Source organism: Macrobrachium nipponense, chromosome 13, assembly GCF_015104395.2.
Source record: "Macrobrachium nipponense isolate FS-2020 chromosome 13, ASM1510439v2, whole genome shotgun sequence".
NCBI lineage: Eukaryota > Metazoa > Arthropoda > Malacostraca > Decapoda > Palaemonidae > Macrobrachium > Macrobrachium nipponense.
In genome coordinates this window covers 57,383,075-57,410,624 of record NC_087206.1, presented here as the reverse complement: position 1 = coordinate 57,410,624, position 27,550 = coordinate 57,383,075, and the positions used below count along the sequence as shown (strand labels likewise).

The 27,550-nt window shown below is 37.1% G+C and overlaps 1 protein-coding gene across 5 annotated transcripts in view; it reads left to right on the top strand.

Annotated features, from left to right (window-relative positions):
* The first annotated feature begins 10,369 nt into the window (after positions 1 to 10,369).
* LOC135225800 (carbohydrate sulfotransferase 5-like) overlaps positions 10,370 to 27,550 on the top strand; it is a 28,654-nt gene continuing 11,473 nt past the window's right edge. The window contains exons 1-3 of one of the 5 annotated variants that reach the window (XM_064265295.1): positions 10,370 to 10,430; positions 12,831 to 13,163; positions 21,616 to 21,877. In XM_064265295.1, the coding sequence (XP_064121365.1) occupies positions 12,862 to 13,163; positions 21,616 to 21,877 (564 nt within the window). In that variant the 5' untranslated portion in view covers positions 10,370 to 10,430; positions 12,831 to 12,861. Of the gene's footprint in view, positions 10,504 to 12,656; positions 13,164 to 21,615; positions 21,878 to 27,550 lie in introns of all 5 variants that reach the window. The other 4 variants (XM_064265294.1, XM_064265292.1, XM_064265293.1 and 1 more) reach the window with 4 other exon arrangements.

Here is a 27,550-nt window from a genome sequence, read left to right as displayed (position 1 = left end):
TCATATCCCGAACCCACAAATGACCGAAATCAGGTCATATATATATATATATATATATATATATATATATATATATATATATATATATATATATATATATATATATATATATATATATATATTGTTCAGGATTTTAAGCCAGAACCAAGGAAAGGTAAGACCTCTTTATAACAAGACTCATTCATCTTTTCCTATATGCAAGTTGCCCCTGTGAACTGAAAGCCTCCATTCTCTGAAAAAAAAAACCTCTTTTCTCCCATTGTCAGCTCTGGATTTACTCTCCACAGGGGGCCTTGGATGAGGGGTGGAGCATATCCAGGCGAGATTTAAAAGAGAGGGGCCACAGCACGTCTCTCTCAGAACCACTCAGAACACCTCAGAACACCTCAGAACTTCTCAGAACTTCCTGAGACTCTCTCATGCCCTGCAGGCTCCACTTGACCCCTTCTGCTCCCCTGCCTCTTCTGAGGGATCCCACAAGTGTTCTTATACCTCCATAGTGCACAGAAATATCAGCATATAAGAAGACTACCAAACCCAGGATTTCCAGACAAACACTGTGCCTGATTGTGGGAGAAATTGGCAACCCTTTGGAATAAGGCTTGCATTGAAATAACCTGTTTTGCGCAAATTCTGATCTCCGTGTCTGGTTCATTTCCCAGCCACGTGTTTCCGGTGGATCGACACCTCCTGGACCTATGTAACTTAATGTAAATATAGTTCATTTAAAACTTAAGTCCAGAGTTTATGTAAATTCCTCCTTTTTCAGTAGATTTTTTATGGTAACTCTTGTCCCTCCAGTTAAGGCAATTTTAAGAGTATTAGACTACATTTTCAAGGAGGGAACGAGCAAGTCATTACAAAATGGCTATCATTAAACTGGTATCAAAAGAAACGAATCCGAATTCCTTTTAATATTTTTATGAGCAAGCGAAAAACAAGGTTTCTCAATTTCCCACAACAGGAAAAAGGTAAATTTTATTTTCTAGTTATTTGTGTAGAACTAGGTATTCTAGTTAGGGGTGTATGAAATCTGACTGCCATTATAGCGATAAGAAGATATTAGAACCACGTGCATGCCGATAGACTAAAGAGAGAGAAATTCAACCTTAGCTTCTTTTTTTTATGTGCCATTGCATAAAGCATATGGGTATTTAGGGAGTGAATTCAAAATGAAAATATGTGACATATTTCTTGAATTCCAATTGTAAATAGTCGAATCTCGTGTTGTAATGAGATTTAGTAAAGCTAGGAATTTAGCAAGAATCACCGCTTGTTCACTGTGTCTGAGTGCACTCTCTCATGGTCGCTTGCAGGTCTAAACAGATAGAATTTAAATCCCTGGCCATGTGTCTAACCGAGCCTTAGCCATTGCCCCATTTATGAACAAATGAACGGAAGAGTAAATAAGGGAAATCGACGGTAAGCGTTTTTTTCATTTCTGTGCAGAGAGAAATAATAAGGGCAAATACTTCTTGCTTTACACAAAGTGCACATGGTTTTCACTTTCCCTAAATTCCCCTAACGCGGTACTTAAAAAGCCGTGTGTGATCCCTCCCCCCCCCCCCCCCCTTTTCTGTCTAGCCAACCCGTGTGAAGGCCAAATTCTCCGGGGATTTAAATTGGCAGAATTGGAAGGTCTTAGGTTCGCGAGAGATAGCTAGAGTAAAAAGGGTATGTAGGGAGTTGGGTGGCGATGGCATTATTCTGGTTCTTCCTCTTTCCTTTAGTGTTTATGACGCTAGCATAAAAATATGAATTCTGAGCATAGCTAGGTGAAAGGTAAGATAGACCAAGGATTTGGAGTTGGTAAAAAGAAAAAATGTTTTATCCCCTTAACGTCTTCGTCCTCGAGACGATAAGAAAAAAAATAAGACCCATATATACATTTTTATCTTATCAAGTGCATGGACCACATTTTTTCCCGTTGAGTTTTCCGTGGATGCGTGGTACCAAAGTTGGCATTTGCAACTTAGTGGAACTGGTATTTATGATCCCATTACAAAGCCATATTCCCGTTGAGGTTTCCGCGTTTACGAAGTTCATTTGCTACACCACAACTTTTCACGGTGAGTTTTCTGTGAATTCGTGGCAAGATTCCTTTTTTGTTTACAAACCAGTACTCACGTTGAGGTTTCCACATTTATGAAATTTACTGTTAAATCCACTATTGGCGTCGAGCCTACTGCCGAACTGTAAATTACAGAGATTTTACGCCGTGAGTTTTCTGCCACGCTACGTGCTAGTAGTAACTGTATTTACAGGGATTTACGGTCATCTTGCTAAGTATTGGCGTTGAGTATTCCGCATACCCATGGCGACATTTGCAGTTTTGTTACTGCCTTTCATCCTATTATTCTCAGGTTAGACTACTAGCGTTTTACCGCTGAGAAGATGGCCACTAACACAGCACTGGAGGAGGTCAGGGCCTTCACCGAAGCCAGAAGAGTTATGGGGCTGGTGGGCGTAAAACTGATCAATTGGATAAATGATGAAATGAAAGAAGCTGCAGAGAGAGCCTACCAGGCAGCTGAAAGGGAGAAGGAGAGAGAAGCACAAGAGAAATGAGAAGCAGCTGAGAGGGAAGCCCAAGAGAAAAGAGAAGAAGCTGAGAGGGAAGCACAGGAGAAAAGAGAAGCAGCGGAGAGGGAAGCACAAGAGAGAAGAGAAGCAGCTGAAAGAGCATTCCAAGCAGCCGAAAAGGAGAAAGAAAGAGCACATCAACTGGCTATGGCAGTCCAGAGTGCCACTCGGGCACTCCCGAATGTCACGCCCCCTGTGCCCCCTCCTTCATACTCTCACCTCCACAGCATGGTCACCCTCATTAGTACTTGGGACAATAGCGAACCCAACACCTGGCTTGATCATATCGAGCAGGTGTTCAAGAACTTCCATCCGACCCTTCAGGAAGTGGCCCTCCTCCTTGGCAAGCATCTATCTGTCAATGGGCAGACTGCATTCGAGGCCCTTCACCTGAAAGAGCAACAAGATCTCGCCCTGGTCCAAGAGGCAATCCTTGGGGCTTACGAGCTAACCCCAGATCGGTGGAGGTAGAAATGTTGGACTATGCTCAAGGAGGCTAACCAAACATGGACAGAGTGGGTAGCCAAGAAGACACAGGCACTCCATAGGTGGATGAAGGCCTCCAATGCAACATCTGTTGAGGAGGTCTTAGAACTCTTTCAATTAGAGGACTTCCTGTCCTACGCTCCCCCTAATCTTGCCACCCACTTGGTGGACTGACACCCATCATCCACTGCAGAGTTCTTTAAAGAAGAAAATACGCCCTGCTCTGCCTCTCACTCTGCTGCCAACTCTCAGGCTACCCAGCGCCCCAATGCTCCTCCACTGAAACCTGTGTGGCGTTGCAATAAACCAGGTCACACCATCGAGCAGTACCTCAAAGATGGATCCTTTAGTAGAATTCGGGGCTGGTTTTGTTACTTTTTTTCTGGGATAATTTTTTGAAGTATTTTCGTGCGTGTGAGCAATGGTGAGTTTAAAATGTAAGGACAGTAGTCTGTAGAGCTTTTGTGACTTAATTTTTTTGCTTTTTTTCTCTCTTGCTGTGCAAACGCGACAACGCGTTTGTTTGGGGTGGTTTGTGCTAATAGTGAATGAGGTTGGCGAGTTTTTATTATTATTATTATTATTATTATTATTATTATTATTATTATTATTATTATTATTATTATTATTATTATTGAAGAATTTAGTATTTTCTGTTTTTTTAATAATATTAATGGTGATTTATGATTTTGTGGTCTTATGAGGTTGTTTCTCACAGGTTTTAGGCAGTATTAATTTGGTGGTTATGTATCTGAGTTGTTTTGGCACATTATAGATCTTTGTATTAGTGGTGTTAATTGGAAAACGTTCAGTTAGTATTTCTTGGAATATTGAGGTCATTATTTGACAGATGTATGTTTAGGGTTAATTCTTCTTTAATTGACAGGTGACATGACTGATGTACATACTGAAAGCACCATAAACACCATTCCCCTACGCTTCAATACGCCAGCAAGACGTCCTTCAGCTACTTTTTCTCGGGAATCGTGGGGAAAGATGTCGCAAGTTACCATCATGTGAAAGAATTTACGAGTCTATGAGGATTTACGACGCCTCTGGGACGATAATGGGCGTGGTACCTGGAGCATATTTCTCAAGTCTGGAAGAGTATAGGGATAGGGGAAAATTAGGACCAATCGAAGCTAGTGGAGCTGATCCATGACGTCACAAGCCACGCCTTTAAGCTACTCTTATAGCCATTATTGCCAGTCACAATGCCTAAGAAAAACTTCCCCATTTCACAATTTACGGCTTGTATGACCTATACATTTTATTCAAATCAATCTAAAAATAATGTGTCACTAATTCAACAACAATATATTCTTCAAATGAGATACACCGTGAAATATATTATGCGTTATTGGCGTCTCCCTCTTGGTAAGAGTGCTCAGTGCCTGTTAATTCCTGTTCAAAAAGTCGATATTTACTGCAAAGATAATATTTTCATCGCGAGTTGCTAAATTATATACTTGAAAATGCGTGTTTAACGCCATTTATAAAGAGCTGCAATAAGTCACGGGATGAATCAAATAATATACAAAATGGTAAAATTGATGGTATAGTAAAAATGATAGTATATGACCTGTAATTAACACTACAGACTACAGACCGGAGGTCAAGAACTTCGCGGCACTTCAACTCCCATCAAGTGACGACTTTAAAAGCATGGAGCATGGAACGTTTTTCAAACGTTACTGCCTGTTGTTTCAGGCTATAAAAAGGTATTATGCACAGTACTAAAATAATAACTGCCTGATGCTTAAGTGAAATGTGGAGGATACTGTTTTGATGACAAATTTATTCACGCCGTGGGGCAGTGGTTTCCAACCTGTGGGGAGCGCCCCCATGGAGCCCTTAATTACTATGATGGAATTCCGAATTTCAAAGTACTGAGAAAATATTTTAGATATAAATATGAAATTTAGTTGTCGAAATATATAAACTATTTCAAATTCTATATTAAGGAATTAATATACATATATACATATATATATATATCTATATATATATATATAGATATATATATATATATATATATATATATATATATATTGCAACAAATCACTGTAGACGTGTGATGATCATATATGCATACAGCCAAGGAGAAGGGTGAAATGAAATGACTTGAACCGAGCGCTTTCTGTATTTCTACACCTCATCAGGGTTCAGGTACAAGTGCCAAGAAAACAAATACAGAGTCACAAGAAGACTTCGTGGCAAGACAAATGATGCTAAAAAACAAACAACGCTAACAACTACCAGACAGTCCTAATACTTAATAGCCTACTTGTTTTATAATACCCTTCGTTAAAATCTCATCAACTTTGTACAAACCTAGGCTGATATTCAATGAATTATCACAGTCTTGTTTAATTATACATGATTCTATTAAGTTTCTTTTCACCAAATCTCTACAAAACATAATTTCCTTTGAGTCTTGTCCAGTTAATACCCATGATCACTACACCCAATATTCATTATGCACAAATAATGCATTTGACATATTACCAGTTCTTACATTATATTTGTGCTGTTTTAATCGAACTGCCAATGTCTTTCCACTTTGTCCCACGTAAGTTTTGATTACAATTTTTTACACGGAATCTTATAAATACAACCTGTTCCATTTCCAGGTGAAATTTCTGATCAGCAAGTTTCTAATAGTTCCTAGAGTTTTGAACACAACATTAATACCTAGTGGTTTGTACATAGTTGATGAGATTTTAACGAAGGGTATTATAAAACAAGTAGGCTATTAAGTATTAGGACTGTCTGGTAGTTGTTAGCGTTGTTTGTTTTTTAGCATCATTTGTCTTGCCACGAAGTCTTCTTGTGACTCTGTATTTGTTTTCTTGGCACTTGTACCTGAACCCTGATAGGTGTAGAAATACATGAAAGCGCTCGGTTCAAGTCATTTCATTTCACCCTTCTCCGGGGGGTATGCATATATATTATTATATAATATATATATAATTATCTATATATTAGAATATATTATATATTAATATATGATATTGTCGAATGATTGACATGTGCCGACTATGCCAGGTAAATTACAGTATCTTTCAGGAAGTTAGGGGTTGGGGGGGGGGGGGGGGGAGTTGCGCAGAGAACGTGCCATTCACTGAAGGGGGGCGAGAATTAGAGAAGGTTGGAAACCGCTGCCGTAGGGGGATAGTGCCGCCAGTACACCTCCTTCGGTGCATTGTAGGCATTACTTAAGGTTCTTTGTAGCATCCCTTCGGCGCATAGCTGCAACTACTTTCATTCATTTTACTGTTACCTCCGTTCATATTCTCTTTCTTCCGTCTTATTGTTCACCCTTTCTTAACAACTGTTTCATAGTGCAACTGCTTTGAGGCTTTCCTCCTGTAACACCTTTCAAACCTTTTACTGTCAATTTCCGTTTCAGCGCTGAATGGCCTTAGTTGCCCCAGTACTTGGCACAATGCCAAAAAATTTATATGTAAAAAAAAAAAAAAATTATGAACCTAATTTAAGGCATGCATTTGGCCATTGTGAGCTTGTATAAAAATAGTAGTGTTCTCGTATACTACCGTTATCCCTGTCTTTAATTAATACATGTTGAATATTTGTATAAAGTTTTCTGTTGAAAGAGTTTGGAAAAAAAGTGTCATCCATGTTTATCTTAAAAAGACCTGAATTCAGATTCATAAATTGATTGTTAAAATGCTTAATAAAGGCAGATTCAATTATGTTTCTTTTTACAATATGGTTACAAAAATGACCTCAGATGAATTTTTCCAGTATATACTATGATTAAAATCATTCATGTGTACAAATAAAGCACTTGTCGATTGACCTGTTCGAACTGCGTAAGGTGTTGTTTTAGACGGTAATCTAATTCTTTACCAGTTTGACCAAGGTATTTGTTATTACAACCAGCACAAGGAATCGTGTAAATACAGCCACTAGTTTGTTTTGGGGAATTACACACAATGATATTTTGAAGTGTTACTGGAATAAAAAATATTTCTAGCTTTCTGCAAAGATTTGTCGATTAAAAACTTTGGATATTTTAACCTATTTACTACGTCATAAATTTTACAATTCTCCGAGTCTAGGAATTCCGGACTGCATATCCGTAGTGCCCTTAAAAACATGCTACAAAAAACTGAGAGTTTTACATTAACAGGGTGGTCTGAATAATAGTGGATATAAGAACAGACATTGGTAGGTTTCCTGTAAACATCAAACACAAAGCTTCTATCCTTTCTATGAACCAAAACATCTAAAAACGGTAATGAGCAATTATTTTCTTCTTCAACGATGAATTTAATAGAAGGTACCAAATTATTTAACTTGACTAAAAATATGTTCAAATTTTCGCACATGGGCCAAACACAGAATATGTCATCAACTTATCGAAACCAAGGAACCCGCTTAGGCAAAATACCGGGTAATATTTTTACTTCAGAAAATCCATACATAGGTTGCTAAGTACTGGGGAAAGGGGATCTCCCATAGCCATTCCAAATTTTTTATGGTAATAATTTCCGTTAAAAACAAACTTACAATCTTTAACGCATAATTTTATCAACTCTAAAATTTTGTCAGAAGCCAAAAGTAAAATATGCTTTGTTAATTCGTCAGCTAAAAAGTTCAATAAATCATCGACTTGGACATTGGTAAATAAAGAGGTAACACCAAAACTGATCATTTTAAAGTCGTAATTTACGCAAGCATTACAGATTTTTTTCAACAAAATCTGTATTATTCCTTATATGTGATTGAGATATGTTTCCGACAATAGGCATAAGAATCCTAACTAACCATTTAGACAGTTTATATGAAACACTACCAACCGAACTGATTATTGGGCGGACAGGATTACCAAACTTGTGCGTTTTAATAAGACCATACATGTACGGCAAAGTTGCACTTTGCGAGGAAAACTGTTTGACTAGAGCATTATTTACTATTAAGACACTTTATAATATCTTATTGAAATTATTATTAACATTGGCAAGGGTTTTTTCTTAGTTCTGAATAAGTTACATGATCTGACAAAAGATTGTACATTTTTCTAACATAGTCATCCTAATCCATTATTACCAGAACCTGGGATTTATCAGACTTCGTAATATGCAGATCATTATCATTTTTTAAGTCATTGTAACACTTTATAAAACGTCTAGGAATACTAGCTGGCACTGGTTTCGACATGGCACCGTAAACAATACCTTTACAAATATTAAGCTCATCACAGGACAAACTATTATTCCTTTCCAGATTATTAAATGAGTTAGCAACAATATTTTCTTTTGAAAACGAAAAGCTTAAACCGTAACCTAAAGCATTTGAGAACATTTTCCTGGAACGGTCTACTTGACAAATTTACCACAAAATTGGGGTTAGCATGATTATTCCAGTCACTGTTTTCGATCAAATTCTTCAGTTTTCTTCCTAGTCCATTATTTACTCTGCGGCATGTTGTTCTCAGCTTCCTATAACAACAGTTCATCAGCGGGTACTTCCAATCTGCAGGAATGAGCATATGAAAACTGCATCGCTTTTCACTCAAAATATGAAATGCTTCTTGCACATCTATTTTCGCGATTTCAATATATTTCTGCGAGATTAAACGTTGATAGTCATCAAAAGGTCGGTCCGCCAATTTGAGCAATCTTCGTGGAATGAACGGTTTTAGTACTAAATGTTCCAGTAAGTAATTCCCCAGGAATCTGTAACGAAGCTTCAGCTTGTGGACCTTAATCAATGCAGAGCAGAAGGACGTCACGATAGCCACCAAAGAAGGATAATATACAGCAAAGTTGTAGAGTTCACGCGTGGCTTCCATATCAGCATTAAGTCACCAAACAGCACGTGACAAATATGCATCGCAATCAAAATTACGCCTGAAAAGGGTGATCCTCGAGAGCCTTTTTATTAAACAACCTGTTCCGCAGTTGAACAACCAGACCACCTCCACCCCCTTCTATCTTTCTTAAACCTATGTTTCTGTGTACATTCTTTTAGCTTTTGTTTATCTCTTACCATGGTAGGTCGACCCCCCGCGCTCCTCAAATATTTTTTTAACTTTGTATTTTACTAATTTATTTATTTAGTTTTTTGTTTTAACTTTCTATCTGAACTTTTAATTAACGTATGTGCTTTCAATTTCTCGTGTTGTTTTATCAATTGTTAGTGTATTTCTATCTATGTGTGAAGTTTCGGTTTTCATTTTAACTAGTTTGTAAATCATTTTTAGACAATTTTCAAATCAATTTAATTTATATTGATCATTATTTATTATACAGATCCTGAAGATGCATTCTACTGAATGCGAAACGCGTCGGAATAAAGTGTAAAATACTTCGCCATGTTTGTTCCTACTCCTGCTCCCTGTGCATTTTATCACTTTGGCTGACTCGCCTGCTTTCTCCGTTCATATATATATATATATATATATATATATATATATATATATATATATATATATATATATATATATATGTAATCTTTGCTAGCAGACTAACAAATAAATGCACATCAGAGGACTAGCCATATCTTTTGGTACAGGTAGCCCGAGTTCACTTCCCGCCAGTAAGGAATCAGAGGAATTTATTTCTGGTGATTAGAAAATCATTTCTCCATATATTGTGGTTCGGATCCCACAATAAGCTGTAGGTTACGTTGCTAAGAAAACCAGTTGGTTCCTAGACACGTAAAAAAAAATCTAATCCTTCAGGCCAGCCTAGGAGAGCTGTTAATCAGCTCAGTGTTCTACTAAAATTTGATGAGACATTTTAAAATAAAAACATCGATATTCAAGTTTGATTGAACTCATTAGCAACCTCATATCATGGAAGGGCGAAAACCTACGTACGAAAAATATAGCTTATTAAAAGAATAATAATGGCCATTAAAAAGGGAAACTATTATTTTTCTACCAGATATGGTGGCATACGCCATGATATGCCTAATAACAGTCGTTGTGAATTGACGGGCAAGCAGATATATTTTATATTAAAAGGGCATCGCAGCACCAATGTGCATCGACGCCAAAAATGCGAACAAATGGCTAAGAATTTTTACCCAGATCAGTAAAATCGCTAAAACTGCGCCCATACCATCAATGCATGACCGTTTTAACTTGCTGCGAAACCAGAATGCTGAAGACGCCATAGGAATTATTTGCAGACATATTTTTTATTCAGCTGTCCTACTTCAGCTACTAATACTATGATGTTATCAGTGTGCTCGAGAAAGAGAAAAAAGCAAGTGATAACGAACGATATCTTTCCCAACCAGTAGGTAGTGCAGAGCTAATATATCTCTTTCTGCGTTGGTAGTTCGTTTCGATAGTGTGTGAAAACGACAGTTATAGGTGCTTCACTGTGAGAACAAAACAGAATATTGGCTTCTCCTCTGAATGGTCCATATTAGTGAATATTAGTGTAAATTGAACAAGTCAGTTTGTTGTGGAATCCACCGACTTAGATATTATTATTATTATTATTATTATTATTATTATTATTATTATTATTATTATTATTATTATTATTATTCAAATCAAGCTGCAACCCTTGTTGGGAAAGCAGAAGGTACTACAGTCTCAAGGCCCAAACAGAGAAAGAAACCTCGTACAGAAGGGGAAACTGAGAGATAAGGAATCAAAATAACAAAGAAAAATAAATACGATGGATAACAAATAAGACAAATAATGAAGTAAAAACAAACAAGTAACAAATAAACTCTTGTCAGCCTGCCGGACAAAAGAGTATTTGCAGCAAGTTTGAACTTCTATAGTTCCTACGAATAGATTCAAGATTATTCCACAATTTGGTCCTGCATGAGTAAGACTTCTAGGAAAGTGTGTGGTACTGAACCCTACAAAGAAAAAGGCAAGGCTTAGAATTAAAGTAAAATCTTGAAGGATTTGAATGCAGTTGATGAGAGCACTCGCGACACTTACTACGTATACAACATGCAAAATGACCTAATTGAACGACTTGCCAAATTTTATATGAAGGTCAGGATATGAGATGTAATAAAATTCTTGCCAGATTTTCTCAGTCAAGGGATTTTTTTGTGCAACCGAAGAAGAGAAAACCCTTTCTCAAAAAAGGAATTTGCAACAAAGAATAGTTAAATCGATGGGACGATAAATTTCTCATGAGCAAATGCTTTTGACGGCGCTCTTGTCAACAAACTTGAAATAAAAGATGAAATAGTGAACAAACGTTTATGTGTAGGTAAAGACTATTCAATGTCTTTATAAAATAATGTCATTGAAACTGATATAACCACTTTCAGTCAAGTCAAGAAACAGTATGATGAATATTACCATGGAGCAGACTTACCATCACAGCTACTATCATCGTCATTATCAATCATATAACTATAAATCCTGTGATGATGATCATAATTACTAAAATGGGAAGGAACCCCACAAATCTTGATGATGGCCAATAGGCAAGTCTGCCAGGGCGTCCGTACATCGTCGGTTCCTGCAAATTCTGTAAGTGCCCCATAGTAAGACATATGCGGTCTGTATCGTCTCTCTTCTTCCCTCCACAACTTTTTTAATATTTTCCTGATAACGTTGCTGGTACAGATAGTTTCGTTCAAATGTGAGATGTTGTTCCATGATACAGTCAGCAGATACATTTCCAACTTGACCAAGGACATTTGGTCAAATTCAAGGTCATGCAGGCAGTCTGTAGTCCTCGCCTTGACATAACAGTCATAAGTTGGTTATGGACGTTTGATTGGGGAAGCTGTGAACCTGTTGATTGGTTGTTGTGCTAGTTATCATTGCTGTAGTAATAATAGCAACCAAAATAATAAACTTATCAACATATTCCACACTGCTGCAACGTCTACGAATGATGCCATTTGTGTTTCTATTGTAAATAACAAAGTTGTAGAAGATCGGCGAACATTCTCCCCCTCCCTTACTACAGATCCGAGTCATTTCATTGGTCCAATTTCCATGGAGAGAACAGAACCTTCAGCTTAGCATCAGCCACAGTGATAACGTCAACAACCATCTCATTGTTCGCTGTTATAATTACAACAAAATGGTCAACGAATCCACAGTTCCGAAAAAGTGATAATGATGTCAATGTCTTAGGATCCACCTCCAAATGCCAGAACACCAAAGTACGGTCACCGAGTTCTCATTCATTTCAATTGAATATTTACATCGTTCAAAGAGGTGACGGTTTCTAAATTACTTGAGACTGAATGGTTAATATTTACAAGGGAGTCAGCGTTAGATGGACGCTTTAGAAGTTACTATAATTATAAACTGTATCTTATTAATGTTTCAATTCTCATGCAGTAAGGTCGATCTTGGGGTACAATTTAGAAAACATTAAATCAACTCTCGTGAATGCTCAGTGAACCGGTGTTTGTAGAGTCCTTTGAACTTTGCAAAAACTTAACTCTTCCGAAAGAAGGTGCAATAATTTCAAGCTCTAACGCATGGCGTGAGACAACACATTTCTTAAAGTATAATACACTAGACTGCTGTGATTTATTATTTCACGAAAAATAATTATTTTTGGCCGTTGATTTTTATATCATACGAAACTGTCAATATTTTCACTTTGTTTCAGTACTCTTAACTTCTTGTTATAACAAGTGGTATCCTCAAATGCTCATCAAACATCATAGAATATTAGCTACTATTTCCAGTGCCCGCCTCTGATCAGAGAGTAAAAGACAATGTTACAAGCTAAATTCATGGCAGCTACATCTCATTATCTGTTTTCATTTAAAAATCACTAAAGGAAAAGATGGCAAAGTCATAAAAACTGCAGGATGAAATCCCTAAAACGTAAAATCACCATTGTGATTTTTACAGTGGCTATAGTGACTTTCTTTTTATCTAGTAGCACAAGATCATCTTCTTCAGCAAATGAAGAAGGAAACAGTGGCCAGAAAGACGAAATGTTTGTGGCATCATCGAGTTCAGAGCTCAGCATAGATCCTGGTACGAGGATCGAAGGAAACAATTCGAAGGACTCCCCTCCAAGGATTATCATCCTATGGACAACATGGAGGAGCGGTTCTACTTACACTGGAGAGTTACTGGCAAAATCCCTTCCTATGACATTCTTCAGGTAAGCCTACTCTCGAGATTTTAAAAATACTGATTTGTAACTTTGATTATAAGGATAAAGAAATGTTACTTTTTTAGTATTCCTTTGGTATTAGCTTACCTTATATATATATATATATATATATATATATATATATATATATATATATATATGTGTGTGTGTGTGTGTATGTATATATATATATATATATATATATATATATATATATATATATATATACATATAGATAATATATATATATATATATATATATGATATATATATATATACTATATATCTATATATATATCTATATACTATATATATATATACTCTATATAATATATATTATACTATATATAGATATAATATATATATATATATATATATATTACACCTATATATATATATATTATATATACGTATATATATATATCCTATATATATATATATATATATATATATATATATATATCTTCTCTCCCACCGTTATCCCTACATTAAGGGGTCGGTTGCCTGATGCGCCTTCTCCACTGCCTTCTATCAAAGGCATCATCCTCCATCAAACCTCTTCTCTCCATATCTTAAATTGCACTTTATCTCGCCATCTAATTCTCTGTCTCCCTCTCGATCTTCTTCCTATAAGAGGCTCCTCCCAAGCCCCCTTCACTCTCTCCTTGTCATCCATGCTCAACACATGCCCATACCATCTCAATCGTTACTCTCTTATCACCTCTGTAATCTTTACTAGTCCTGCCCTTCTTCTCATTTCATCATTTTCCAATCTCTCAAGCAGCGATATTCCCATAATCCACCTCAGCATTCTCATCTCTGTTCTCTCAAGCTTTACTTCCTCTTTTCTTCTTAGAGCCCATGTTTCTGCTCCATACATTAACACTGGTCTTACCACTGTATACTGTATTATGTATCTTGACTTTTAGCTGGATTGGCATTTTCTCCTCACATACCACTCCAGCTACATCTCTCCACTTCCCCCATGCAGCTTTTATCCTACTGTCAACTTCACCCTCACATCTTCTCTCTTGGCTTAAAGTCGATCCTAAGTATTTAAACTTTTCTGCCTGTTTTATAATCGAGCCTCTTCTTTTTTGTATTACTCTTCTGTCTCTATCTTCTCTACTGCTCACCAAAACCTGTTTTATTCACATTCACCTTTAAGCCACCCCTCTCTAAAGACTCCTGTCACTCTCCAACTCTTCTCTGTAGGTCCTCCTCATTTTCAGTAGTAATCACCAGATCATCAGCATACAACAACTCCCACAGCTCTTCTTCCTGATCTCTTCACCCAACGCACCCATGACCAGCAAAAACAAAAATGGTCTCAATGCTGATCCCTGGTGTAATCCAATGCTAACTTCAAAGTTTTATGTTTCCCCAACTGCTGTTATCACTTTTGTGCTCGTTCTTTTATATATCATCTCGACCAGCCTAACCAACTTTTTTGGGACTTTCCTGTTCCTTAAACACCAAAACATCACTTCTCTTGGGATTCTATCGTAAGCTTTTTCTAGGTCTATGAATCCACAATATAGCTCCTGGTTTCCCTCTAGCCTCTTTTCCTGTAGCCGTCTCACTATGGAGATGGCATCCACCATCCCTCTTCCTCTCATGAATCTATACTATACTGCTGTTTCCCGATCTCTATAATCTCTCTGAATCTTTCATCCAGTATCCTATTTAAAACTTTCAATCCATGCTGTGTTAGTTAAATTTCCCTATAGTTACCACAAACCATGACATCTCCCTTCTGCTTGTATATATATATATATTATATATATATAGATATATATATATATATATATATATACATATATATATATATATATATATATATATATATATATATATATACATTAGACTCACCTCCCCGTCCCTTGGCATTATTTCCTCTTCCCATATAGTTTTTAATAAATCCAGCATCCATTTCTCCCCATCTGTACCTAGTAATTTGATCATTTCAATTTGGAAATCTGGTGTACTTGGTGCTTTGTCATTCCTTATTTTACTTAATGGTCTTTTAACTACTATATCCTGTATCTCCATCACTAGTCCCTCTACCATCTGCTTCCCCATCTCCTCTCTCTCATTTTCAGTATTTAAAAGTTGTTCAAAATACTCTCTCCGTCTCTTATGCAATATATTTCCATCTCTATCCTTGATAACACCCAGTTTACTCACATTGTGTCTGCCTTTTTCTCAAGCTTGAAATCTTATAGATATCCTTTTCTCTTTCTCTTGTTCCTAGTCTTTCATACAAATGTTCTGCCGTACTGCCAATAGCCATAGCTACCCCTCCTTCTCGTGTCTCTTTCCTCTTCTCTGTACCAGCCCTCTGCAGCCCGTACATGCCTTACTTTTAATTTTCTTTTAATTGATTCTTGCACCTCTCCATCAACCACCACTTTTCTCCTCTCGACACTCCATATCCGCTGGTTCTTCCCACCAGTTCCTCGGCTTCCCCCACTCATATTTTTCTCATGTCTGCCCAGATATTTTCCACTCTGTTACCCTGTCCAAATTCCACATTGCCCCGCTCCAGCCATCTCTCTCAGTCCTAAATTGCTCCTCCTTTTCTCTTTTAAGGTCCCAAATCTTCATGCTAGACTCCTATTTCTCTTCTTGGATTTCCTACCTCTCATTTTCAAATCCATTACCACCAACCTATGTTGTTTAATACATGCTTCTCCCAAAATCACTTTGTAGTTCATCACATTGCTTTTGTCAGCTCCTCTAACCAGGATGTAATTTATTTGGCTTTGCACTTCAACTTTTTCTTAAGTTATCAAGTACCTATCCAACTTCTGAAACTATATGTTCATGCATGCCAATTCAAAACTCTGAGCCACCTCCAATATATAATCACCATCTTCATTTCTAATTCCAAATCCATAGCCTCCATGTACCTCCTCATACCCATCTCTTTTCTTTCCCACCCTGCCATTCATATCAGCTCCTATTATTAGTTTCTCCTCCTCTTTCACTCTTCTAATGGCAGCCTCAATTCCTTGTCTAAATAATTCTTTCTCTTGCTCTTGGTACCCGACCTGAGGAGCGTATGCTGATATTATATTTACTCCTTTATCCCATGGTGTTATTGGAATCTTCAATAGCGTACCATTTATTCTCTTTACTTCTACCACTTTTTCCTTCCAGCTGTTACCTATGTAATTCCAATTCCATTTCTTCCCTCTTGTGACCCGCTGTGGTGGGGCTTATACCTATTTCCTCTCTCTCTAGCCCCACTCCCCTTCCAACTAGTCTCCTGCACACACAAGAAATCTATCTTCCTTCTCTCCATCACATCTGCTATCTCCCCCAGTCTTCGTGTTAGAGTACCCATGTCATACGTATTTGCTCTTATCTTCCATTCTCGCACTATCTTCTTTGGCTGCAGTCATGAATCATGCGGCACCCCTCGCTCATTTATCACGGGAGTAGGGCGATTCTGATGTGTGTCGCTTACAGGGGACGCCCTAGCTGCATTCATGTTCCTTAAAACACCAGGCACGGTTTATTGTTTGGCAAAAGGGGTTTTTACAATAGCATGCTCTTGCTGTCATCAACTGCAGTTATTGGTAGTGGGCCTACCCTTTTACTAAAAAGTAAGACTGCAAGGCAACAGTTTCCACAGTTACTGGTGGTGGGCCTAGCCTTTTACTAAAGACTGCAACACACAGAACTTACAGTGGCTAACTTCCTTGGATCTCTCTGGGGTTCTGATGTTGCCAGCAGAAGGCTGGACATCAGGTTTAAACGGCTGAGTACTTACAGCAGGACTCCTTTGAGGTATTAATCTCCCCCCACCCTACCTCCACTTTCATGATAAGTAGCTACTCCATAACTATCTAAGCTTTTTATGTCTTTCCACATTTTTCTGGCACAGTCTTTTCCTTTTCTTCAAGTTCCAATGCACGAATGGCTTCCAAAGTATTATATAAAAGAAGTGCAAGAGCGCAAGCAAAATAAGGGAGAATGGTAGTTTGTGTGGAAGGAATTCAACATGCTGCTGATGAGCGTTTAATTCATGATTCACCAGCTCGAAGTATGAGTGGGGCAGTGACTGTGCGTTGCTTTTTTACATGCTTGTGTGTTGGTGTAACGTGTTTCATGTGGACACACAAGTCTGAATTGTGTTTGTGAGAGTTCGATAAGTTTTTTGGACATTTGTCTGAACAAAACGTACAGATTTTTTTTTTTTTTTTTTGTTTTTTTTTTTTTTTTTGGGGGGGGGGCCGGCGGCTAAAGCACCTACTTGTTGATAATAAAGATTAGAAAGAAAGCTTTTCTCACGATTAACGACTTTTGATGGGGAATTGCAAGGACTGGTACTTGGATTCTAAATGTGGGAATCAATTGTCGCAAAGACATAAAATGATTTGTCACAAGAACTGTGAAATTGAACTCCATAGATTGTGGGAAGGATCATCTCTAGGACGTAAAGTAAATTGTCACACGGACTGTAAAATTGAACTCCACGTAATGTGGGGATGAAGGTCGGTGAAATATAAAATAAACTGTCATTGGGGCTGCACAAGTGAACTCCATGAAATGTGGGAATGATCATCTGAAAGACGTAGAATTAACTGTCACACGGACTGTAAAATTGAACTCACGGAATGTGGGAATGATCATCTCTAAGACGTAGAATTATTCACAAGGATTGTGGATTTATGCATGGCGAAAAGGCAGAATTAATCGTCGCCAAGAGGGTGGCTGACAGTCACAACGACTGGGATTGGATTCCCAGAATATACTTTGGTTCCACAGAAGGTGAGGAATGCCCGCCACGAAGGACATAAGGCACGGTTACATGAACTCTACAATAAACTCCACAGAAGGTGGGAATGGGTTTTACTTAGACTCAGGAATGCACTGTTACAAAGACTGTGCCTTAGCTTCCACGGAAAGGGGGAAATAACCCTAACGAAGGACGTAAGGCAGTGTTACAAGAACTGTAGGAACAATAAGCAGTCACACCGACTGATGGCAGTCAAACAGATTGTAAAAAAAATAGCTGTCAAACACAGTAAAAAATGGCAGTCAAACAAACTGTAAATGGCAGTCACGCAGACTGTAAAAATGACAGTCAAGCAGACTAAAAAAAAATGGCAGTCAAACTGACTGTTAATGACAGTCACACAGACTGTAAAATTGGTAGTCAAACAGATGGTAACGGACACCATGGGTATGCAGAATTATTTGATGATATACCAGGGAATTACCAAGTATCCCGATTGCAGGAAATGCGCATATACAAAATGAAAAATTATCAGTATATTGTCGAAGCGACAATTTACTGATGTAAACATATGATAATTGTCCTATTTACACTTTGAAATGCGATTTAATAAATATCCATCCATAGATTAAGCGATGAATGTGATTTTGGACATATGAAATATTATAGTTCATGTGAATATCGATATTGGAGAAATTGAATAGGCGAAATGTTGCACAAATAAGGTTTTTTGTGTGAAAACTTTTAGAGACTGAAGGGATCCTGGAGACTGAGGTCACATGATTTTTCGACGGTTTTTCTAAACTTCCATGTGTTGTCCTTGCATGCATATGGGACCTCGTTATCAATTGTTTAAAGTTGATATCCTATTGTGAGTTGTCCGTTGGAACGCGCTCGCCTTGCAGTTCATTTATTTTGTTGACTTTACATAGCTTAATTTTGTGATAAAACTATGAACATATTATCACAAAATTAAACTATGTTAATTTAACAAAATACATGATCGTAAGGGCACGACTTCGGAAAACTTACAACTGCAGGCATTTTGTGTTAGATTTTGTCATCCAGTGTTTTTTACACTATTTGGGTGTGCTGAATACAAAAATGCCGGATGACATCTGCTATTTTTGTTTTAGTTTTTAAGGCTAGATAATTAAAAACAAAATGGATGCTAAAATAGCAATTTATACTTGTAACTTCTATACTATTACCACTAAAAAGTGGAATCAGACTCATTTTTAGGTCAGGTTCTTGAGTATTAGAACCTTTTTGTATTTGAGAGCCATTTAGATCACAAAATCTAAGATGGCGGTTCATTAGTAAACTAAAATCAAGATGGCTGACAAATTTGCATTTTGTATAATTTGTGCTAGAAACATAGCCAAATACTTGAGTACTACTAAAAAGAAAAAATTCCAGGATGTTAAACTCTAACACCAAATGCCTGTACTTGAAATATTTTTTGGGAAATTGTACCCCACAGTATCATCATTGTTTTTCATTCATTGCAACAATAATTTCATCTTATATACATTATAGAACTGGTCATCTCCAATGCAAGCTACAAGACAAATGAACTAAACCTGTTACTTACAAGTTACATAGCAACAATAACTTCATCTTCTCTCCTGTGCATTAATGCACTGGTCATTGCATTTAAATAGGGCAGTGAAAGTCATGTTGGGCTTTTTGCAGCCACATCTACATGTTAATATAGTTCCCTGAACAACTAAATCTCACTACATCAAGGCAACTCTTTGGAACAGGCAGCAAGTTACAAGTTTGAGTTTGAAATGGCCCTCTACAGACATCCATCCACACTCTGTTGGCTAAGGTATTATTGGTTTTGGCTCTGTGTTCTTAAGCCTGATCATGGTTTGCAGATGGACCCCGGTGTCGGGGTGGTTTAAGGCTTCACTGCCAGTCCTAGTATTGAGAGGTCGCTGGTTCGCGCCTGTCGATCGCCAATTCTATTATCGCTTAATAAATTCCCCCTCGGTTAAGCATATATGAAAATATATTAATTCCGAGGTAGAGCGAATTTAGATATTAAAGGACATTTGTATTCGATATATATATATATTTATATATATATATATATATATATATATATATATATATATATATATTATATATGTATATAGGGTACCTATAACACGAATTTATGCAAATATTTAGGGAAATAGAAAAATGTTATTCTGAGCAGAAAATGTCTTATAAACATATGCATCTCAAGGTTTTGTTTGTCGGTGAGGTGAATTTTTAAAATAACCATTATCATTAAATGGAGTACACACTGCTATGGGAAGAGGGATGGAGTGGATTAATTCACTTGTTACTTTAAACAGCCTTGCTTTCCCACCAAGAGGTTGTTTGGGTTACAATGTCAGATTCCTTATTCATTTTGTGAGCAAGAAACTGGAGACAATGCCTTACCGTTCCAGTAATGTGGAATATGTAGATATGATGTTTATTTATGGGTTTTGCAACAGTGAACTCCATTGTTATAAAAAAGGAAATTGGCAATTAGGCTGATGTGAATAAAATACTTCCAAATCAATGTATTCACTAGATACTGAGCAAAGGGTAAAAATGCAAGTATCATTGGAACCTCCTCCCTCTCCTTCAATGGTAGTCAATGGAATCTGATAAAGGCAAGAAGAGCAAGCCAAATGGAATCTCCCCTCCATTAAAGATAGGTCTTTTCATTAAACGTCGATCAAAGATTTAAAACGAATTTTGAAAAATCTCTTTCTCCATCAAAAGTATTCATCATACACCAGTTGAAGGGAAAAACACATTTTAAAAAATACTTTCGTCTCTGTTGGACGAAAAACAATAGGAACATTATGGAAAATTCACTTTCTTCAGTTTACTGAAAAGGTTAGTACGTATATTCATGCAGTAATTGAAAGTGGTAGAAAAGCTTATGTTGTTCAAAGTGCAGTAACCTCCCTACCTGCATTCCCTCGTCATCATGATTACTGTCATTATCACTCATTCAGCATAGGTCTAGTCTTGACTCCTGATTCAACAACCGTGACCTTTACACTACTTTCTTGATACGTAAAGCTAATCAATAAAGTTAGATTCTAGTGAATTCTGTTCACAGGTGATTTACTAATTGAATGGACTGTAATGTTACATTTTTCAAAATCCTGCGAGAAAAAACTCATACTTAAAAGACTAGCAATCCAATTGCTCAATGCACTTCATCAACCTCCTCCCCCTCCCCCATCCCCCATTCCTGACTATTCAGACATCGAATACGCAGTGTTGACCGACAGCAGCATTAAGGAAAACTGGTTGATTTAAAAATTTGCCTCACCAATAAATGAAGCCTTAGAATGGATATGTCTATAGAATATTTTCTGCTCAGAATGACCTTCTCTTTCATTTCCCGAAAGATTTGCATACATTCGTGTTACAACCTATATATATATATATATTATATATATATATATATATATATATATATATATATATATATATATTACAAACTGTAAAGCTGATTTGGCTCTCTACTGGAAATGACTTCAAATAATCTTTAATGATATCTTTGATTCCCTTTGTACATCTTGTGGGCAGGGCCCTAAGTTGGCTGCCTTATTGGATTTCCATATAGGAAAGACGGGATAGTGCATTTGGCAACCTAGCGGAACAAACATAATCCATTTTTGAAAACATCTCTGACTCTCTTTGTCTGGCTTTCAGCACAGAGCCTCTCCGGTGGTGGAGGGAGGTAATCCTTCACAAGAATGATAGCAAAACCAAAGCCGCATTCGACTTCCTACACGACCTCTTGCACTGCCAAGTCCATCCAGGATACCTGAAGCAAGTCACCAGTCTGAAGAATTTCCGTTACTACATGCAGTGGAATTCTTACTTTTCCCGCAGCTGCATTCCACTGGATGCTTGCACCAACACGACGTTCATCTCGAATATGTGTATGACGGCAAACATCCATGTTGTAAAGGTGAGATCGACCTCTGATATCATGACGGTTTTTTTTTTTTTTTTTTTTTTGAGAGGTAGGTTTTTGGTTCCTGTTGGGCGGCAATCCACTCCTTTTCCTTTTCTCTGTGGTTTTCCTTATTAATTGACTAAAAAAAAAAAAAAAATCAAATTGCCAGAACAGTCGGCCTTCCTATAAAGTACATTGTGTATACGATGATTTCCAGATATCTGCTTGACAGTAACGTAGGCTAACCCATTGGACTGCTCACCCCTAACACATCCCTTGAGGAAAAAGAGGCTGTATGATTATAGGGTGGATTCATGGTAAAAGAACTGAGCAAGCAAAGAAAATATACAGAAAGGCAATTGTAATTATAAAAGATTGAAAATATGAAATTAGTGATGAAACGAGATGCTTAATGATTGAGGCAATATTTTGAAAAAATTCTGGATGACGGAAATGAACATGACACAGAGGCTGTGGCATATTTTACTCTGTTTTTTTCCATCTGTCCATCCACCTGTGGTGTTGGTGTATGGTAACACTGCGTCCCGGGCTTTAAATAATATCCTATTTCGAATATTAACGGTGTAATTCGCATACAGTAAATTATCAAAACACTTTTCAGTTGCAAAAGTATACACAGATATCCTTTTATTTACCTAAAACTTACACATAGCGTAACTATTTAAAGCCCGGGACGCAGTGTTACCATACGAAAACACCACAGGCAGATGGACAGATGGAAAAAACAGAGTATAGATGCCACCTGTATGCTGTATGGGAACGTTGCCCATTAAATCCACAGAAATTTCTAGATTCAATAAATTGTTTAAGGACAGTTATCGAAATAGTATAACTATCCTTCATGCCTACCTGCATTGGAATTTTGAAAAAAATGACATACGCGAAGTGCTTCTTTTTGTTTACAAGAGTGTTTGTTATATGTTTAACGATTCGTGTATTAATTCATCATTCTTGAAAAGAATAACAAACAACCAATGTCGAAAAATGTTATCAACAATCCCTATGGTTTCATGTACGAGTATAAGCGTAAACGAAAATGTAGCAGTTAGACAGAAAATAACGTAAGAAATTTTGTCGCAATTGAGATGCTCTGAAAACCATCAAACTCATTTTCCGAGCCAGCCAAGTTCTGGGATGCGTAAGTGTTTGATACATATGAAGAGAGATAAAGGGCTTAAAATTTTTTTTAAGTGTTTCTAATCTTGCCTAAAGGTATTCGTGCGATCAAATGCTAAACATGAATTTCCGAACGTTTGAACATACCCCATGACACCCAATTTTACCATGAACACAAACGTGGCATTAACGGACCGAAAAATGTCTGCACTCCGAAATTTTAGCAGAATGCGACCAGCAAAGTAGAGCGTATATATGAAACAGGAAATGACAGAAGTTTCGTTTTTCGTCATAAAAAACAAGAACTGCTCTTACAGCGGCCTAATTTCTGAAAATTAAGAGAATAATCAGATCAGAATCATTGGAAACGCTTCTCAGTATAATCTTTCCTTGCTATGGAATAATTTGAAATAACGGCCCTGGGAACAATACCTCTGAGTAATAAATGATACTACACTACTTACATTAATATTTTTTAATGGGCACCCACATTCCAAATTAGAAATATTGAGGGTGCCTTACATCTCCCCAATAAAATGTTTAAGTAAATGAAGCTTGCCCAGGTCTGCCACATTAAAGCTTTAGAAACATTGTGTGTGCATTACATCCTTAGGGCTCTCTTAATTAGCCTAAAAAAGTTCAGTGAAAATCATGAGCCTTCTTGATATGTCTGTAGAAGTAATGCTGGAAATTTAAGACATGGCTAATATGTATAAAGACAGAAAGAACATGCGCTACTAAAGAGACTCTTTATATGCTTCCTGATGTAATACAAGAGACTTGAAGGATTCTTAACAGACCTAAATATGTACTAGTAGAGACCTAAGGCACACTTATCGCATTAAGGATATAAAGTGGGAGACTTGAGGCTCTCTTAATAGGTCTAAAGTATGCATCATTTAACTAAAGAAGTTAGGTGGAGGATGTACTTAAGGTATGCTTAAACTGCTTTAAGATGTCATGTGGGAGACTTCAGGAACTATTCATCTGTCTTAGGATGTATTATGTGAGATTTGGCACAAGCTTAATATGTGTAAACAAATAACTTTAGTGAGTGAAAGGTGACTTCATGTATAAATATGCAATATGGAAGCCTTGAAGTTAGTCAGGGCACACTAAATATAAATAAATGTGTAATACTGGAGAATTAAGGCATAATATGGTTAAAGATTTTACGCTGGAGACTTAGATATAATGTGGCATATTTGAGCCACGTATTATGTCTAGATATGATATTAAGTACTACAAAATGCTCACTTGATACATATCTATAGTGTAGGAGATTTACGACTCTCTCAACATCTATAAAGATGGACCACTTAATATGTCTCTAGATGTAATTTGGGATGTCTGGAAGAATCTTATTGAAAGCAAAGGTAATGCCCACTTATTTTAAGTCACCTTAATATGTCTAAACACACGGTATGTGCCACGTTTTCAAAGAGGCACGATGGAAGTGTAAACGATGCTCAGCATGTTCAAAGATGTTAGTACTCTTCAAATGTCTGAAGATACAATATGGGCGACTCAGTAATGTTCAGTAGCTTAGGATTTCTATTGGGGAAAACCGTAGTTCTCCTAATATGTTTAAAAAAACTACTGTGAGAGACTTGAGGCACACTTGGTATGCACGTACAGGTTTACCTGTCAGTCCACCCACGGCTGTTCGATAGATGAGCGTCCACACGTACAGAGTAAAACTGTCAGTCGGACAGTCAACTCGAGGTCATTGCCCTTTTTTCTCACCCAGCCTTCATCGTAGCAACAACTAAATGGCAGCGATGGAAACTCCGTTGGGTGATAAGGATGAAGAGCTACATAGACTAGCTACTGCGGCAATTCACTTCAAAATAGGAAAGAAGCAAAAAAGGCATAACAGAGTATGGTCTAAATAGTGCCTGTTAAAGAGAGATGTCTATTCTCATGGAGAGCGGACTGGCTTCGTCCACAAACTGTCGTCCACAAGTACGTTTTAACGTCAGTTTCGATGAACTGACAGGGAGACTGACAGGTAAACCTGTGCGTGAATACCCGGCCTAATGTGTATGAGAAATGGGGATAAAGATATAATATAAGGGATTCAAGTGCCACTGGTATGTTTAAAGATGTATTGTGAGAGACTTAAGGTACTTTCAAGATATCAAAACAAGAAATGTTAAACACTTGAGCCGCACTTGATATGCTTAAAGATGTAATATACTTAAAGATATAATGCAGGACAAATCAAGGAAAACTTCAGGTGTCTGAAGTTATGGTGCTGGAAACTTAGGCTCACTTGATTTGGCTTAAGATGCAATATAGAAGTATGAAGGAAGGCTTATTATAGCTAAAGATCTGATGTGGGAGACCCAATGCACGCTTAATATGTCTCATTACCAAATGTGGAAGACTTTAGGAAGACATTATTTCCAAGTAAGTAATGTGGGAGATTTGAGGTAGCTACTAAGCTTCATTAGTTCAGTGGTGACTTGAGGCATTCATTATGTACTGGAGGAGTCCTAAGGCACACTTCATTATGTCTAAGGATGCAATGTGGAAATATGTCACACTTAATATACCTTAGAAGTAATTACAAAGATATAACGTGGGACTAAACTTAAAGTAACATAGTATTTGCAAAGAAAAGCTACTTCATTTGTGAACACAAATAAGATTTACCATAATTAATAGACCGGTGGTTGGAGGGGGGCAATCCCCACAGGAGGAGGGACAAAATTTGCTTATATTTTTCTAGACCGCTTTTTCTTTTTTTTTCTTTTTTTTTTTCAAATCAGCCAATTTTAGAAAACTGAGGGAAAACCACCAATGGAAGGACAAATTGTTTACATACTTTTCTAAACCAGTTTTGTTTTTTTGTGTAGATTATAAATCTGAAAGGTGATTAGCTAGTTTTGAAGACTCCAAGATATTGAAGGTCAAAGGTCAACATACGCAATATCAGACCAAATATAAGATTTTATTACATAATTAATTTTGAAACATAAACTTCAATACTTTTATCACTCTCTTATGCCTATATGTATCTACATGCAAATTACAAATACAGGTATAATAATTTTGATGACCAACATAAATTCAAAGGCCAGTGCTCAAAGAATAACAATTGGTAAGTAAACTTCATATTACACTTGAGTGAAGGAAGTGTTGTCACAGCGGCTATTACATTTGCCCTTTTCGCTGATGAATTATTGCATGTATTAATTAAATTTTGGTGTCTAAGTGTAGAATTCCATTTGTTAATCTGATATGAAACTAACAAAATTGAGAAATATTAAAATTTTTGTTGTAATGAATTAAAATTTCATTTGCCATTACAAAAAGACTGACTTCCCCCAATTTTACAACATGTTTACAAATTTAGCTATCCTTCTCAAATTAGTCATGCTTTTGTATGGAACGCAGGTAAATACATCCGTTAAGCATAGGGACAAGGGTAGCACTACACTCATTAACTACTCTGCTGTTAATCACAGTCACTATCACTATCTTCACTGGATTTATTGCAAAGAAGTTCTACAACATCACGAGGATATGGCATATCAACCCAGTGGATCGATAAATCATCATTTCATCCATGATTTATTGGAGTATCTAAAGACTGCAGGGCTTTGTGTGCCAGGCGCCACATCCTGGCCACGTAGTTACTTCGAGCTGCATGTAAAGCCGGTGCTGATTCACATGATGGTAAAGCAGACAGATCAGCTACCTTGCAGTCATGAAAGAAACTCCAGAAAAGAGAAACTCTGGCTTCATTAACTCGTTTGCATCTCCTTTGATTGTAGACTGCACAAGTAGCTCTTTAAAGTTCATCTAAAATTATGTTGGAGATATGTTTCTCGTTACCCAGTTCTGCAAATACCTTTGGCAAACGTTCATCATCTTTTATCACTTTCCACCAAGTTTTCTTCCCTTTCCTGGAAAAAAAAGATATTCAGTCATTCCCCGAGAAGGCATGGATGCCAAGCAATGCCTTTTTTTAATATCAGTGAGCTGACACTAACCTAGATCAAGGACTCGCAGACTCTTCTCACTCCCATTATCTATGATAACCTTCAGATTTTCAGATTCATTGGCAAGCAAAATTATGGGAACATCTGTATCACCCAAACTAGAACTCACTACACAGACTGTGGGACCACTAGAGTTTTCCTTTAGAACATGCTGGGTGAGATAACAGATTTTTATATCACCTCAATATGGTCACTTGCCAGGGATGGAATCTCTTCTGAACACTGCGACATTATCTTCATACAGACCTTCCCCCCTTTGTATAGTATACAACATGATCTGCAAGGAGAGCTCCCTCTTCTCGAAGAACCTGTTCAATCAACTTCAGCATTCTATCTTTGTTCTCTCCATTGCACATAAACTGTCCAAATGGAGCTGGAATTCTAACATCTGGTGAGCACAGAATACACTTATCTGACTGCCCTCTTATAGTTCGTCCTCTTTGTTTTATGGAATCTGCATTGTATGAATCAAAAGCAAAACAGAATGTATGGGTATGTCAGCCATTACTCTTCTGGCCAATAACCGGAATGTGTCTGG